The sequence below is a fragment of the Rhipicephalus sanguineus genome, chromosome 1, assembly GCF_013339695.2.
Source record: "Rhipicephalus sanguineus isolate Rsan-2018 chromosome 1, BIME_Rsan_1.4, whole genome shotgun sequence".
Classification (NCBI taxonomy): Eukaryota; Metazoa; Arthropoda; class Arachnida; order Ixodida; family Ixodidae; genus Rhipicephalus; species Rhipicephalus sanguineus.
In genome coordinates, this window is record NC_051176.1 from 210,589,467 (window position 1) to 210,605,492 (window position 16,026).

Sequence of the window (16,026 nt, forward strand, 5' to 3'; positions counted from 1 at the left end):
GGGGAGTGTGAGAATATAACTTATCTGAGAACTCTTTCTGGCAAGTGTGGTTCTTTTGTGTCACCCCAAGTATGCACTTCACACAACTTTAGTTCCCTTGAGCAACTACTGAATGGAGGGTAGGGCAGGTAAGTAGGAGACTAACAATTAATTGGCAGGCAAAAATGTGTGGTGCACCAACGCAATGCATCAGGGCATTGAAGTAAAGTGAAATGTATGTGCACAAGACATCACTTTACTACTGTTGCAAATTGGCATAGGTCCTAGAAGAGTGTACAAAATATAGCTGCTGCCAGCAGTCACTTGCTCTCCCTTGTGCTCGTAACAGGCAGATAGTGCAGCTGAGAATCCCTGGGCTGATATACGTATACAAACTTCATGGTGCTACTGGCATGGTTTACAAAGACAGAGGCATGCAGACTTTACAAAGGCTTTCAGATAAATACAAGTAGCAATGAAGTAGAGTGCTGCTATGCACTGAAACAGCACTTTGACGCTAACATAAATATTATGTGGTGGTGCAAGCGATTCCGAAAGGAGTAATGTTGCTAGCGATAGTATTTGTAAGTGCCATTTTGTACGTGAAATCGGGGATCTTGTCATTGTTAAATTAAAAGGACCCCAAAACAGTTTTGATCTTTCTGTACAAAGCCATTATGCCAGTAGTAGAAATCTTTCAGATAGTTAACCAGCCAATTTAAGCACTGTGCATATAGTGTGTAATTTATTGTAAGGTTTCAAATATGCACACTGCTACAGATCACAGCAGCAATGCCACACTGAGTTTTAGCCACCCCTGCATTTGGGATGTGACCAATCTGTTTGGCTGCCACTGTGATGTGAGTAATTTTTCCAACTTTATTGTGAACAAATGTTTTTAATAGTCGAAACACTTATCAGTTTGTCATGTTTACAGAACAGTGAAAAAAAGAATACGTAAGCACCTTTTACCACTGCACTCGGGAGCTTCTGGCAGAAGCTGCACGAGCAGTGTTGATTTTGAGTTGAAACCGCGTACAGTAAGACTTGCATTGACTGCCCCGTCAACAATGCTGCTGTGCTGTCTCAACTTTTGTATGTTTATAACCTGCTTACTACGGTGCCCCCATGCTGCATGGTTGGTTATAACAATGAAGTCTGACTGCTGGGCACCTGTGCTGAACACAAAATCATTGAAAGGAAAGAAGAAAACAAGAAATTCGATCTGTTGCACCCCTTCCCGCCACACAAACAATTCGACCCCCCTTGTTTATTTTCAAATAATAATGCTGATCAAAAATGTGCTTATTAAACAAAGTTACAAATTATTCTCTTTTCTATATTTAAATATTTTCTTAGTTTATCCTGACCTTAGCCAATCCCCCAGAGTAGGTGTGAGCCAAAATTTTAGGATTGACATCTACAAACGGCCGCTGCGTGCTAAAATTACCCATTAGCAACACTAACGCGCACCGCAGTCACGCAGGGGGAGAGCGATTGCGTTTCATGACGCGCGCGTTCCCCCTTTGTCACCCCTCCCAGTGTAGCTTCCAGCGCACTCGTCGACACGAAAGGCGAGAGACTGATACCAAAATTTTCAGCTGTATTTTTTGCGTCAAATAAAAGGCCAAGCCCTCAAGAACCTAGAAAACGTACTTGTAAGCACGAGTGCTCCATGAAATATTACTTACAACATGTTTAAAAGCTAGTTTCGCTTTCTACTGTACCGGTGTGATGGCTGTTAGAATCTCATTTGCATATTAGTCAACGACACTATAACGGGATAAGGATTTGTGCGAAAGACGCTGCAAGCATTGGAGTAATAGAACAGTACAGTGTCATGGCACCGACACATGTAAAAAGAACGCTGTGTCTAAAGGTACGTCGGACGTACTCGAATTTCAAAAGCTAAAGGTACGTCGGACGTACGCGGAACCGGGTGTCTAGAAACACGTCGGACGTACCCGAATCCCAAATGCTAAAGGTACGTCGGACGTAGTGGAATTCCAAAAGCTTAAGGTATGTACGTCGGACGTACCCGCAACCGGGAGTCTAAAGGTACGTCGGCCGTCGCGCTTTCTCGCTACCTTGCACTAATAATCCAGTTCGAGCTGTCCATCCGTCCAGATCGCACGATTGGATTGACCTCGTGGATTCGTTTGACAAATTGTGCAGTGTCTGCCACAATAATGTCTGGTGTTTAACGTCCCAAAACCACCATATGATTATAGGGACGCCGTAGTGGAGGGCACCGGAAATTTCGACCACCTCGGGTTCTTTAAGTACACGGGCCTCAAACATTTTCGCCTCCATCGAAAATATAGCCGCCGCAGCCGGGATTCGATCCCGCGACCTTCGGGTCAGTAGTCGAGCGCCATAACCACTAGACCACCGTGGCGGGGCCAGTGTTTGCCACAAAGAACGGCAGCAAGCAATTTGCTCGCCGCGCCAGTCGCAGGCCATTCGCAGCACATGTGAAATGAAAGCGAACGGAGCGACTTCTTTCGCCGCAGTCGCGGCATGTGTGGCGGCATTCACACCGGCGACTGACAGAAGTCCACGGCAAGCGACCGCGACGCCCTTCGTCACACACGCGGTGCTCAAAGTTTTTCATTGTCGGCAGTGGTCGCCCGGCTCGCTCCTTGTCGGTCTTATACGTCAGCAGACTCGTACGAAGGCTCGTTGCGTCGTATATGCGCAAAAATCGGTAGCCGCGACCCGCCCGTCGGCGAGTTCGTCCCACCAACATTGCGACGGTCGACGTATCTTAGACTCCCGGTTGCAGATACGTCTGACGTATGTACCTTCAGCTTTTGGGATTCCGCTACGTCCGACGTACCTTCCCATGAAACACAAAACCTCTATAAAACGTTTTATAGAGGTTTTAAACTTTTTAAAGACGTTTTATAGAGGTCTTGTGCTTCATGGGTTTAGACACGGCGTAGAACGAAAGGAAATATCGAGAAAACAAAAGGTCGGCTGCGCGTAGACGTTCGCACCACCACGGGACTTTGCTCCACCAATAGGGACGCACAGACCTCACCGCCTGCCCTGGTTGTAGGACTCTTGCGGAAAGATAAAAGAATGTCACTGTCGTTAGTTTTAGTATTTAGGTGACTTAGTGGCAGTAGCATCAGCTTGAGAAGCGGAGTTCTGCCATCATTTGTTTCGCACGGTGTTGTTTCTATAGCAGTATCTTGTATCTTAAGATGCACAATACATTATTGAATGTATTGTAAGTTCTGATACAGATACTCGTCTTGCGAGACGTATCGCGATACAGATACAAGATACCAAAAGAGTATATAAGATGCATGTATCTTCGATACTGCCCAGCACTGGATGGCGGGCAGTGTGAGCAGCGTGCTATAGTCACGCGTTTGCCAACATGCGCGCGACTTCTCCACTCCATATTTGCTGGCACACTTGTACACGTTACAGAAAATAAGTAAACCGATTACATTTACAATTACTTCCTTTAAAGGGGTCATGAAGCACCCCTTGGGCTTGTTGAAAAAAAAACATCCTGCGGAAAGCTGACGCGGCTATGAACTGCTCAGCCAAATATTGCAGTCGTGCGCCAGGGGCGTAGCCAAGGGGGGGGTTGGGGGGGTTCAAACCCCCCCCCCGAAATTTTTCAGTTTTGCTTGCGTATATATACACGCACACATACAAACGCACGCACGAACATACATAAAGTATGGTTGAACCCCCCCCCCCCCGAGAAAAATTTCTGGCTACGCCCCTGTCGTGCGCGCCGCGTAAAGGCTGCAAGCGGAGCGCGAAGTTGCTATTTTCTCAGGCGCCCTCTTTTCAAACAGAGGGCGGTTCTCACTCTCGTCGGTGGGCGGAGCGCCTGCCGGTTGGCGTCGCGTATCTGCTTCTCCGCGTCGCAATAGACATAGCATCCTCATTGGCTGATAGCTGACATAAGTCTAGAGCGGCGTTCAGGTCAGATGCGCTTCTTGCCACGTGGTGCCGCCAGTTGTCGGCGCCGCATAAAAAGTACCGCTCACTCTAGTACCGCATTCGTTTTCTCTTCGCCGCCGCGCCCTTTCGGCGGCTTCGCCACAGAAATGGGCCAGCTCGCTCGCCTCGCTGGTGTCTCCCGGCCGCCGACACACTGCGCTTTGGAGGGCGATTGTTTTTATAGCCTCAGAAAAGCGTGCTGGAAATTACGACATCCCGTATGGTTTTGACACTTCGTCGCAAGCCTGTCGAGGCATCGAAAAATGTCTGTGTGCTTTTATATAGGCGCTATCGAACTTTCCAGCGATATCGCTGGTGGCGGCGTTATCTCTCGACAAAGCTGGAACATTCGCGTGCGGCGCGCAATCTTAACGGAACGTTCTAAAAAAATCGCGAAGTCTTTGTGGGTGAAGCTTCAAGCCTTCAACTCATGAAGAATAAGACGCGCGGCAATATCCTTTCCATTCAATCGGTTGCCGTATAGCATGATTCCACTCATTGCAGTATAAATCCGTTCAGATATACGACGACCGGTGGATGCGACATGCGCTGACGTGTAATCATGAAGTTGCTGTTTAGCTCTGAAGGTGATAAGAAATGAAATAAATGTAACGGAGAGGAAGAACTGGAGCACCTGCATGCTGTTGCTCCAAGATCAAACGGAATAATCAAGCTCGCAATCAAGGTCGAATGCAATGATTAATTTCGAGGTGATGGCATGGCCGTACATGGCGGCCACGATTAAGTTCCCGCATGTCGCCGTTATGTTGGAGTTGGAGACGCGGCCGGAACGCGAATGGCATTTGTAAACACCACCTCCTTTCCCATCCTCCAGGGATTCAACAGCTGCGCCAATTGCGCCAATTTGATACAATTCCTTATTTTTGCGCCAAGCTGAGCCAAAACCGTGAAATTTGTTAAAATTGCGCCACGCTGTGCCAAAATGCCCGACCAGCTTAAAATTTTCTCAGTTGCGCAAATTTGAGCGAGAATTGGAGGCCGCGTTGGTCATCTGCAGTGTGGGCATCGTCATCCAATACAGACGCGCAGACCCTAACCCCCCGCGAAAGAAAAGAAAAAAGTCAATTTCACCGGAAGGACGAAGCAATGAATGCCATAGCAACAAATTGTAAATTGTCGGTGAGGCTGGCAACAAATTCTTTTGTATCCGATCTCGCGTAACTCTACAAAACGTTGGTGTAAGAGAATACGGCGTTTCCAGGGAAAGATGCTCTTTCTGCACAGTGTTTTCGCATTGAGAGCGCAGCACGTAGCAAGATATACGAGCTGCCTGCTGATGGCTGCCGAGATAGCGCGCGCGCCAGCGACCGCGCCCTTAGAATGAAAGTTCAAAAGTTGCTGCTTGAGCGACAGCCCCCCCCCCCCCCCGCCCCCCTCTCGCGTCTTTTCAAGCTCGTTCAAGACGGGCGGAGCGTTTCTTCTATGCTTCGATGACAGGCTTCCCGAGCGGAGTGGTGTTATCGCATGCGCCCTCCGAGCGACGGAGATGGGCTGGCGCGTTTGATATCTGCTTCAGCCGCGTTCGTCGCACGCACTCGCGCGCTTTTACCCACGGTAGAACATACTATGCACAGGGATATGTTATCAATTTGGACTTTATACGGGAGATGACGGCAAAAACTCGTCGAGAGTGTTCATATAGTTGCTATCCCAATAGAAAAGGACAATAGTTCTCAAATTTCCTGATGCTTGTTTTATTGCGTGCAGAACGCTTTTTAAGCCACTTTTGCCGCAGTACACTGGTGTCCTGCGGAGAGGCATACTGAGATTTAGAAGGGGCTATTAGTACTAGCTATCAGGGACACGGCACATTTTGTTCCTTAATTACTCATTAGTGCACGCGCCGTGTAATTACGAATACTAGTATGATCGCTGACGTCTAAAAATTGGCAATTATTTGGAGCTGCTGTGCATGGCGTTTCTGCGGCCTTGAGAAACAATAGACAAAAGCGTGTGGCAGTTTTCCTTTTTTCGCTACCCCCACTTGCTCCTGCTTTATCAATCTTCCAAATTTCCAGGTTGCCAGGTTCGCAGGTCCACATTAGCATTTTCAGTGCCTGTCGAATTACTTGACAGGTCCTGCAACTGCTAATGTGGACTTAGCCATCGTTCGCACTGACTTAGTCATTGTTCGCACTGTGGGGTGGCTCAACACACTGTTTTTATTGAAATAGCAGTGTTCACGTAGTACACTGTGCACGAATTAGGTGATGTTGAATGGTTTTTACGATTTTTTGTTTTCTTTTCTAAAAGTAAGCCTTCTTTGTTATACTGCTCCAAATTTGGGATTTCGGGCTAAAAAATTCAGGTTTTTTTTTCCGTAACCTGCTCCAAATTTGGATTTTTGTGCTCCAAAAACAACACTTTTCTGCTCCAAAAATTGCTCCAAATACTATTTCGGCTCTTGCACCCCCGCATCCTCGCACGCGATGTTGTCAAATTCGTTCTGTCGTGACCTCACTTTTCTCGCTTACGCAGGTTCTGGTCGTGTTAGTACCCGAACATGGCGGCCGAGATGACTCCAGTATACGATGCAAACCGTCTATTAGGCGAAGCGAAGAATCGGGCGGTCACTTCCCATGTAACACAAAAGAAGCTATTTCCCGTCTAAAAGACGTCTTGAACGGCTATCAAAAAGGGCTAATAGACGTCTTGGTCAAGACATTCCCGTAGCCGTAGACGTCTATCCGACGTCTGATAGCTGTGCTAATGTCCCGCTAGTTGACGTCTTTAGAAGACGTTTTGAAAAGACCAAGATAAGACGTTTTATAGACGTTCTTGTTTTTTCGCCGTTATCGAAATTTTGGACTTTCGAAATATAAAATAAACTAATATAACTGTCTTTGCAGATGTTTGGTCGGCAGCCTGACGGCTACCATGGGAAGATAGAGATTGAAGGGACCGAAAGAGCTCCCGCGAGAGCACTTTCCTGTTTTTCTCACACTTCCTATGTCAGTCGTCGAGCAAGTGACCAAACAATCAAGCAAGATCACTAACATACGTACATACCTGTTCACCCACGCATGTCCCCACTGTTGCATATATAAGTTTTCGACGCTGAGTTTACTCACGTTTATTGCGGACCGAATCAAGTTGTTGCGGTCGCTCATATATGCCGCGTGAATTATTGGCTACTTCAGCACACCATACATATCCAATTTTCATGTAAAAGACATCGGTTTATAATAAACCGCAGGGGATCAACACGCATAAATGACGTTTAGCGGATGGCGCGCAAATAAATTATCGCGCTTCTCAGCAACAATAAATTATCCCATGATGTTGTCAAATCGGCTTTATTAATGAATAAAGCACAACCAAATGTGGCACAAAACACGTCGGAAGGTGACCGCACAAGGTGAAGCTGAGTGGCACGGCAGCGACGTAAATAAAATTCTGCATGAATGCACTCCAAGTCTCGTCAAAAAAACTGCACTGGCTTCCGCATTAGCTGGCGTGGTCTCAGGCCCAATATCTTGCACAAACAGCAGTGAAGAAAAGCTGCATACAGAGAAAGCAAGTAAGCTACGCAGGATTTACAACAAATAACAGATCATCAAGTCACTCTAAAGCATCATTTCCAATTACAGATATGATAAAATGCTGTCATGTATTAAGAAACGACAATCAATCATAACCGCACCTACAGGCGAGGCGCCTACGGTAGAAGCTTTGCACTTTGTCAGCGACAGGCCGGCGTAGTTGTAAGCATGCTTGCCTAAACTATGTCGGCCTGTCACTAGCGTGCGTGCGTGGAGCCACGAGCTGTAACGCGCAAAACATAATTAGTCAAAATAGGGCGAGTCAGTCTGGCTTACGATTCGCACGGGCGCGTATACTATAGTTTCGCGTTCGACCACGCGGTTCAACTTAGCAAAGAACTGTTCACAGTTTAATCACAATGCTAAAACCTTTCAGTAAAAACGACGAAAGGTCAGGTGCACTTACCGAAGAAAGCACTCTATCCGAACGTGCACAAGTTCTTAGCTGTTTGTCTGGCTGCAACGAAGGTGGTGAGCAGAACAATCGCTTCTTGAAACGAACGTACCGACGAACGTACCGTCGCAAAAAGCACAGTAAAGCTTGTTTCACCAAACACTGATGGAAAATATGCGACAGACAGTATGATCACCGTTACTTGATGCCAAACAGCCCGTAATCCGTTCATCCGTTCACAAACAAAAGCTGACAACGCTACACAAAACGCAAATCACCGCCGGCCGTCGCCTAGCTCTGCTGCCGATCGAGCCGCCGCTGCCGCCGCGAACTGGCGGCTGGCGCGAACTAGTGGAGGAAGAGGGGAAAGGGGGAGGAAGGAACAAGTATTATGAAACAAGCCTCACCCTTCACTTGACCGAGCTGAGCACAGCGTCACCATTCAACAGAAAAGACACAACGGTTCTCACAAAATAATCCCGCCTATTGCTCAATATTTAGTGAACATTCCTGCCAATATGTGTATCTGCCATCGACATTGAGTCAAGGTGGAGCGTCGAGTGAAAAGATGTTCTCGAATGCAGGGGTAAACATGCGCGCTTCGACAACACCCACTTCCAGCCTCCGACTGCGTAGCATCAGTAGCATGCTTGCCTGGCTTGCCTGCGTTTGCTTCTGTTGTCGTTCGCTGTTGCGCGAGCGTTGCGCGGCCTTAGCCGCCTTGGCTTGAAAAGAATATACTTACCAAACTACTGATAGAAACGCGCCTTGCGGAGCGAAACCAATTATTTTGAGGGCTTTGTTTTCTGCGTCTCTTCTTTCACTAAAGCGACAGTCACCGCTCTTTAGACATGCCGTTTTGGCGTCTTTGCGCTCGTGGACAAAACATTTGAAGAATCATTTATATAGTCGTTGCGCGCGCACTTTCCCCCAGAATGTCTAAAAATGTCTCAAAGTAGACGTTGTGGACTTCTTTGGCAGAATACGCTCTGGCTATGTCGTAGCTGTTGAAAACGGTAATAAACAGTACGCAGGCATATTTGAGAGGCAAGTGCTTTATTTTGCAAAAATGTCTATTCTTGATCTTCTCGTAAACCAAGACGTCTATAGCCGTCCGTAGCAGTTTCGAGACGTCTTTTAGAGGTTTTGTGTTACATGGGTTAGCAGAGGAATGGAACGTGAAAACAAACAAACAAAGGAGATTGGCTAAGTACACCCTCAAAAACAATTAATAATAATAACTGCATACCAGCGATCTAAGTCGTCTTCGTCCTCTTCGAAAGCCACCTCCCGGTTTTGTTCCAAATGCATGTGCCGCTCTACGCGATATTAATTTTTTTCTTGCTATTTATTTGTTTCTTACTACACTTCACACTATACATTTGAGAACATTGTACAGGTATAGCAATAGCAAATTTCGCCGCAAGCGTGACCAACAAGATTACCACGTTAGACGCCAAAATGGACGGACTTGCAGCGCAGCTAAACAACTTTATAGCATACGTGAAGAAGACCTACGTCACCAAAGAGCACCTCAACGCCTCACTGAGTGACGTTCATCCTGACAGGAAGCGGGCACGAGCAAATGGCCGAAGTACTTCTCGCTCAGTTTCACCTTTCCGCGAGTGCCAGGGGGGACCAGAACAGATCGAAGATGGCGGTCCCTAATCACAGGACGACAAACACGCTCTCAACTCTCCGCATCTGGCAGTGGAACTATCGTTCCTACCGTCCACGCTATGCTTCCTTACAAGAATTTGTCAAGCAAGACCCGCCTGACCTTATAGCACTACAAGAAACAAATACACAGAACGTCCGGCTACAAGGCTGCAACGCTCACGTTCAAACAAAGCGCACGGCAATACTCACAAAAAAGAATCTGACGGTACAGGAATTGGAACCGGTCAACACACTTATCGAACATACCGTGACAGAAGTAATACCAGAAAGGAAATCGCACAAGAGTCTCATCGTTGCGAGCGCGTACAGCCCCCCAAAGGACCAACTGCCAGACTTCGACCTCTTGGTACGAGAACTGAAGAAACGCGCCGATGGTCATCAAGTCGTTATAATGGGCGACTTCAACGCCCCTCACACAGCTTGGGGCTACCATACCACCGCAAAGAAAGGCGCCTGAGTACACGACACTGCTCAGCAGCACAGACTAACTCTGTGGAACGATCCACTCCAGACAACAAGGGTAGGAAACAGTGTCTCCAGAGACACAAACCTAGATCTCACGTTCACGCTAAACGTGCGCTCGGCAGAGTGGAACCGTCTCCCAGAAACCCTAGGCAGCGACCACCACATCATCCAATTAGCCGTAGCTCACACTCGCAAGCCCGCCAGGATAGGCACTGCCCAAATAATGGAGTGGAAATTATTCAGAGATGATCTAAATGTTGAGACCACCATCGAGAACATAGACGACTGGATGAAGAAGGTCCTCGACACGGCGGAACGTCACATCAAGAGAATCCAGCTGAATGAGGAAGCGCCAGCCGTTGACACGCACCTCCTCCATCTCTGGGAAGCCAGAAGATCTCTTCTCAGGAGATAGAAGAGACAGAAGCTAAATAAGCAACTCAAGAAGAGAATCGCCCTGCTCACTGAACAAGCGCAGGAATATGCGGAGAAGCTAGGAAGACAGAACTGATATGCATTCTGCGACGCACTACAGGGAACTCTAAGCACAAAGAAAACGTGGCACATCCTTCGTGCTCTCCTCGACAGCGGACCTACAAGGACACAACAGCGACAAAACCTCTGCAGGCTCGTACACAACTACGCCGGATCAGAGGAGAACCTCCTTCGAGAGGTTCAGAAGAAGCTGTGTGGAGACCCACCCATAACCACGACGGCACACGACAGAGCCTACAGTGGAAAACCAAACCCCGAACTTGACGAACCCTTTACGCAGGCTGAACTCTGCGCAGCACTATCTACACCAGGCCCGTAACTAGGGGGGGGTTGAGGGGGTTCTGACCCCCCCCGAAATTTTTTTGATGCTTTAACTTTTCGGGTGATACTAAAATATTCACGCGCCTTCACAGCGACCACCAGCTGCCAAAGTTACACTGCAACTTTCCTGGCATTGCTTCCCTCTTCTTCCTTTCTTCAAACCTACCCTTTTACCAGAACACCTCAGCGCTCCCTCCCCCGCACGCGCACCTGCCCTATTTGTACAGCTTTGCACTTCGCCCTCGCGTTCCTTCGAGTCTTTCACCCCGTAGCAGCTCCTTTATTGATTCCAGATGCTTTCCTTGTGCATTGCCGCTGGAGAAGTTATCCGTCTGTGCGGACCGCACGTGTAGGCTTTGGGTTCCTACGAAAAGCGCGTCTCCTTCTGTGAAGGTAAACAGTTCGACAGCAACGGCAACACCAACACGACGTGCGCAAATTTGCCAGGGAACGAAACCCCTAAGCGGAAAAACTCAGCGGCGCATTCCGAGGACGCAGGCTGCAGGGTAAGCTTTTCTCAAACTGTAGTCCTCGCCACCGAAACGAATCATCGAAGATGACATCTACTGAAAGACTGGCATATCCGAGCAACTTCGAACAACCTTAACCACACGCAAGGAAATCTACCTCTTCTGTACACAGAAGGTATATGCGCCTCCCTACAAAGCGCACAAAGCGAGGATACAGCCGGCACACAGTCCGGCACCAGCGGTCAACTTTCACAGAAGAGAAAGAACGCCGCCAAGCTGGGCTGCGCGCGGGAGTACAGAGGCTGACGTCACAGTCTACAAAGTGCATTTTTGGGGGGTCACGGCTATTTAATTAGCGCAGCCCAGAGAGAATTATGCAGGCGCCCAGGGAGCCGTCTGTGAAAAGGTGACTTTTTCACAGGAACGGAGCAACACCTCCTTTCTGGACTGTACCACGGGAGTGCAAATGTCTCGGCAGTGCATTCTTGGGGGTTCACGTATATTAAGGGGAGTATGCAGTGCCCATGGAGTCTTCTGTGAAAAGGTCTTTAAGTAGCGTTAATCCAGTTTGCTGCAGCGGGAGTACAATAATGGGCCTGCATGCACACCAGCTGTAGCGGCGTTCAGTAAACACATGCGCCACGCGGGAGCCGGCGCGTTCATCACACTTCTACATTCTAGCCACTGTAAAGTGGATAAGAGAGGAAGAAAACATCGCCCGCCGTTCACGCCAGGCAGTCGAAGCAGTCGCAAACGTCTTTTTGGAGCCACTGGCCACTTCTGTGTGCGTGCACAGGATTGCGGCAGCAAAATGAAAAGACACTCTGCAACAACGAAGCAAAGGAGTCTTGCGTCTTACTTCAAGAAAGTTCGAACCGATGAAGCGGACGGAGTATCCCTTAAGTGGTTGTGGCTCCGTATCGGCTGGCCACCTAAACTTAGCCATTCGTCTAGTTGTGACGCGAAATTAACGTCTGTAACGTAGGCATCGCTACTTGAATCTCGAGTAAGCTCAACCTGCCCGAGATCGGCTTCAAGCACTAGCCTCCCGGAAACACCAGCGCTGCAACACCGCCGACATCGCAGTTGTGCCAGAACTCTCTCTGACTTCTCGCATCCGATCGTCGTGGACTCAACGCTGCCGGTCATCACAGGTATCCCTTCACCTGTTTATACCTTCAGACTTTCTCATCTGTAGTTTTATTGTTGGTTAGTTTTGTGTAGTTTGTAATACTTCTCTCTTGTAAGCTGATTTATTGATTTCATATGTATTTTGTTAGTTGGTATTAAGTGTTGTACTAGATTCCTCTGCAATATTCCTAGATTCCTCTGCAGTGCTGCAATATCACTAGAGTTTTGTTTTTCCCCACACACGTCTCTGATCTCTTCACTGTCTCTGCTTACGTACGGAACGACCTAACCTGTTGCCATTCCCGTCGCCGACTTCGCGCTGGCGACGCTAGAGTGGCAGCTTGTAACACATACATACCGTTTTTGTACCGCGGTTACATTGTGTTACTTCATCAGGAGCCGTCAGTCGCGGTGTCCCCGGCTTTGGTGGTGCTATTGTCCAAACTTATTTCTTGCTTTAACCAGAATTTGAGGTTGACATACCAATTTCTTTATTTGGGTACAAATAATTGAAAAGTACCATCGAATTATTACAAGTAAGCGATGTACTTGTTTTATTCACGAAAATAAGCCAGTATAAATCTTAAAAAATGGCAGCCGTTCTACACGCAAACCCCCCCCGAAAAAAATTCCTGGGTACGGCCCTGATCTACACTCACCAGAAACACCAGCCCAAGCAAGGATCGCATTCTCAATAAGCATCTCCGGAACCTTCCGCAGCAGGCCACCGAAGCCCTACTCCAGTATTTCAACGAATGCTGGGAAAGCGGAGAAATACCGGCTACCTGGAAACACTCGGAGATCACCATGATCCCCAAACCCAACAAGCCCTTTAGCATCGAGAACCTGAGACCAATTTCCCTTACCTCGTGCGTAGGGAAACTATTCGAGCGCATGGTACACAACCGGCTAACTCCGTACCTCGAAGACAAGGGATATTTTCCGAACACAATGTTCGGATTCGGGCAACACCTATCAACGCAAGACATCTTCCTTCTTCAATTGTAGCCATCTTCAATTGTAGCCATCGATATAAAGGGAGCTTTTGACAACGTCAGTCACGTCGCTATTCTCTGCAATCTTGAACACCTGGACTGCGGGTCGCGGATATACAACTACGTGAGGAATTTTCTCACGCACCGCGCGGCCACAGTGGGAGTATACAACCTCCGCAGCGACACTTTCCGACTACCGAGCAGAGGTACTCCGCAGGGTTCGGTCATTTCGCCGTTGCTATTCAACATTGCCTTGATCAAACTACCCAGCCTCTTCGACGCTATACCAGACCTACTACATGTTTTTTATGCAGACGATATCACGTTATGGACAAGGGCCTCAAATACCGGAACGCAAGAAATGCGCCTACAAGAAGCGATAGATACCATCGAGAGGTACTTGCAAAAATGTGGCTTCCGATGCGCTCCCGAAAAGTCGGAACACCTCATCCTGAAGTCCAGAACGAGAGGACGGCCAGCCGCGAACCCCATCCCAGCGTCACCCTCAACGGAAAGCCCATCCCAAAAGTGGAAACGTTACGAGTGCTGGGGCTCCACATCCACAAAGATGGGTCCGGGGCGGCCACACTCCCTCGACTACAGTGCACGCTGTCGCAGCTAACGCATCTCGTCAGGAGAATTGTGAACCGTAGAAGCGGCCTTAAAGAACAAGACACGCTACGTGTGATGCAAGCTCTCCTCAGCAGTCGAATAACCTATGGCACTCCCTATCTCGCGCTGAAGAATGCAGACGTGGAGAAGCTCAACATCCTAATACGTACGTAAGTCCACAAAAATCGCTTTGGGGCTCCCATTCACGGCTTCAACTGCGAAACTTATCAAGATGGGCTTACACAACACCTGGCAGGAACTAGCCGAAGCGCACAAATTAAGGCTAGTCAACTAGAACGGCTAAAGCTATCGCTTACTGGAAGATCAGTGCTTCGACAGCTAAACTACGGCGAAACTTTTGTAGCCGACACAGACACGGACAGAAAAGAACGAATTCCACCAAACATCCACGAAACTCTGTGCATTGCACGAATCCCGCGCAACATGCACCCCACGCATCACAAGCAAAGAAGACAGGCCCGAGTGAATGTTCTACGACGAAATCACAGCCATGATCCGGACGCCAGATATACAGACGCAGCCAAATATCGCGACAGAAACGCCTATGCTCTGAGCGTCGTAGATTCTCGGGGCGTAGAGCTCGCACCTGCCACAGTTCACGCCCGAAACCCAGAAACTGCAGAAGAGGCAGCAATCGCATTAGCAACCACCACGTGCTTAGATGCGGCTGTCGTCTTCACAGATTCGCAAGCAGCCACTCGAAACTACACCAAAGGTCGCGTGTCTGTACAAGCACTCAAGATATTGAAGCGCAGCGGCACTTTGATGCTGTACACCTGTGTGACATGGGTTCCTGGGCACGAGGGGCTGGAGGGGATTGAGGCGGCACACGCCGCAGCCCGCGATCACGCCTTCCGGGCTATTATCTCCCACTTTCCAGACACTGGGACTGCGTCCGCGGAGGCTGAGTCCGTACCCATCACATACTCTGCAATACAGCAGCACCAAAGGCTAGAACGCAGAGAGTACCCACCATCACATTCAAAGCTCAACAAAGAGGACAGCACCATACTAAGAAGACTGCAGAGCAACACTTACACCCACGGTATACTTGGTATACTGATGCACAGAGTGTACCCAACGTACGACTACCTCTGCCCAATTTGTGGCGTACCTGATACCTTGGCCCACATGATCCTCGCGTGCCCGTGCAATATACAGACAGACACAACGCCTTCGCCGAATGCCTGTAACGCCGCTCAAGAAAACGAGGACCTTCTCGAAACGTGGGAGGCCAAGCTCGCCTCAGAGGGCCTGGACCAACAACGACGTCTCGTCGCCAGGGCCAAGGAGGCTGCGAAGGCCAGAGGGTTCCTGGAATGAGGAGACCTCCCACCTAGAGTAGACGCGGGACTAGCACCCCAATACCGTTTTGTGCAATAAACGTTTATTCCTCCTCCTTACTTTTAAATGCGAGACAGAGCGACATACATCGTTTTACGAGTGACGCCAGTTTTAGCCCATATGTCCCACCGCCATTCATCTTCGGCGTGCAGTGGCCACGATACCTCGCTTTCACCCAGGAGGCCCGGGTTCGATTCCCGGCGTCGGAAGTGTGTGGTCTCATGCAGGGGCGTAGGCAGAAATTTTTTTCGGGGTGGGCACCTCCTTGATCTGTAGTGGGGACGAGCAGGCATATGTGGTCGAGTGTCATTTTCTGCTCTGTATGCTATGGCAAAAAAAAAATTTCGGGGGGGGAACGGGCCCGGTGTGCCCTAACGTGGCTACGCCCCTGGTCTCATGGTGTAACGATTAGCACACTGGATTCTGAATCCAGCGATCCGAATTCAAATCTCGGTGAGACCAGGTTTCGTTTTTTCTTTCCGCAGGCAGGGTAATATCCTAAGAATACGAATAACGTATATATATTCGTTTTTTCTTTCAATGAACAACGAACTCATAGACAAGTCCACATCTTTTGTTCTTTTTCG

General features: G+C 48.6%; 1 protein-coding gene across 1 annotated transcript in view; it reads right to left on the bottom strand.

Annotated features, from left to right (window-relative positions):
* Positions 1–10,300: 10,300 nt before the first annotated feature.
* LOC119381388 (spidroin-1) overlaps positions 10,301–16,026 on the bottom strand; it is a 49,895-nt gene continuing 44,169 nt past the window's right edge. The window contains exon 8 of the mRNA XM_049412413.1: positions 10,301–10,450. Coding sequence (XP_049268370.1) covers positions 10,301–10,450 — 150 coding nt within the window. The remainder of the gene's footprint in view (positions 10,451–16,026) is intronic.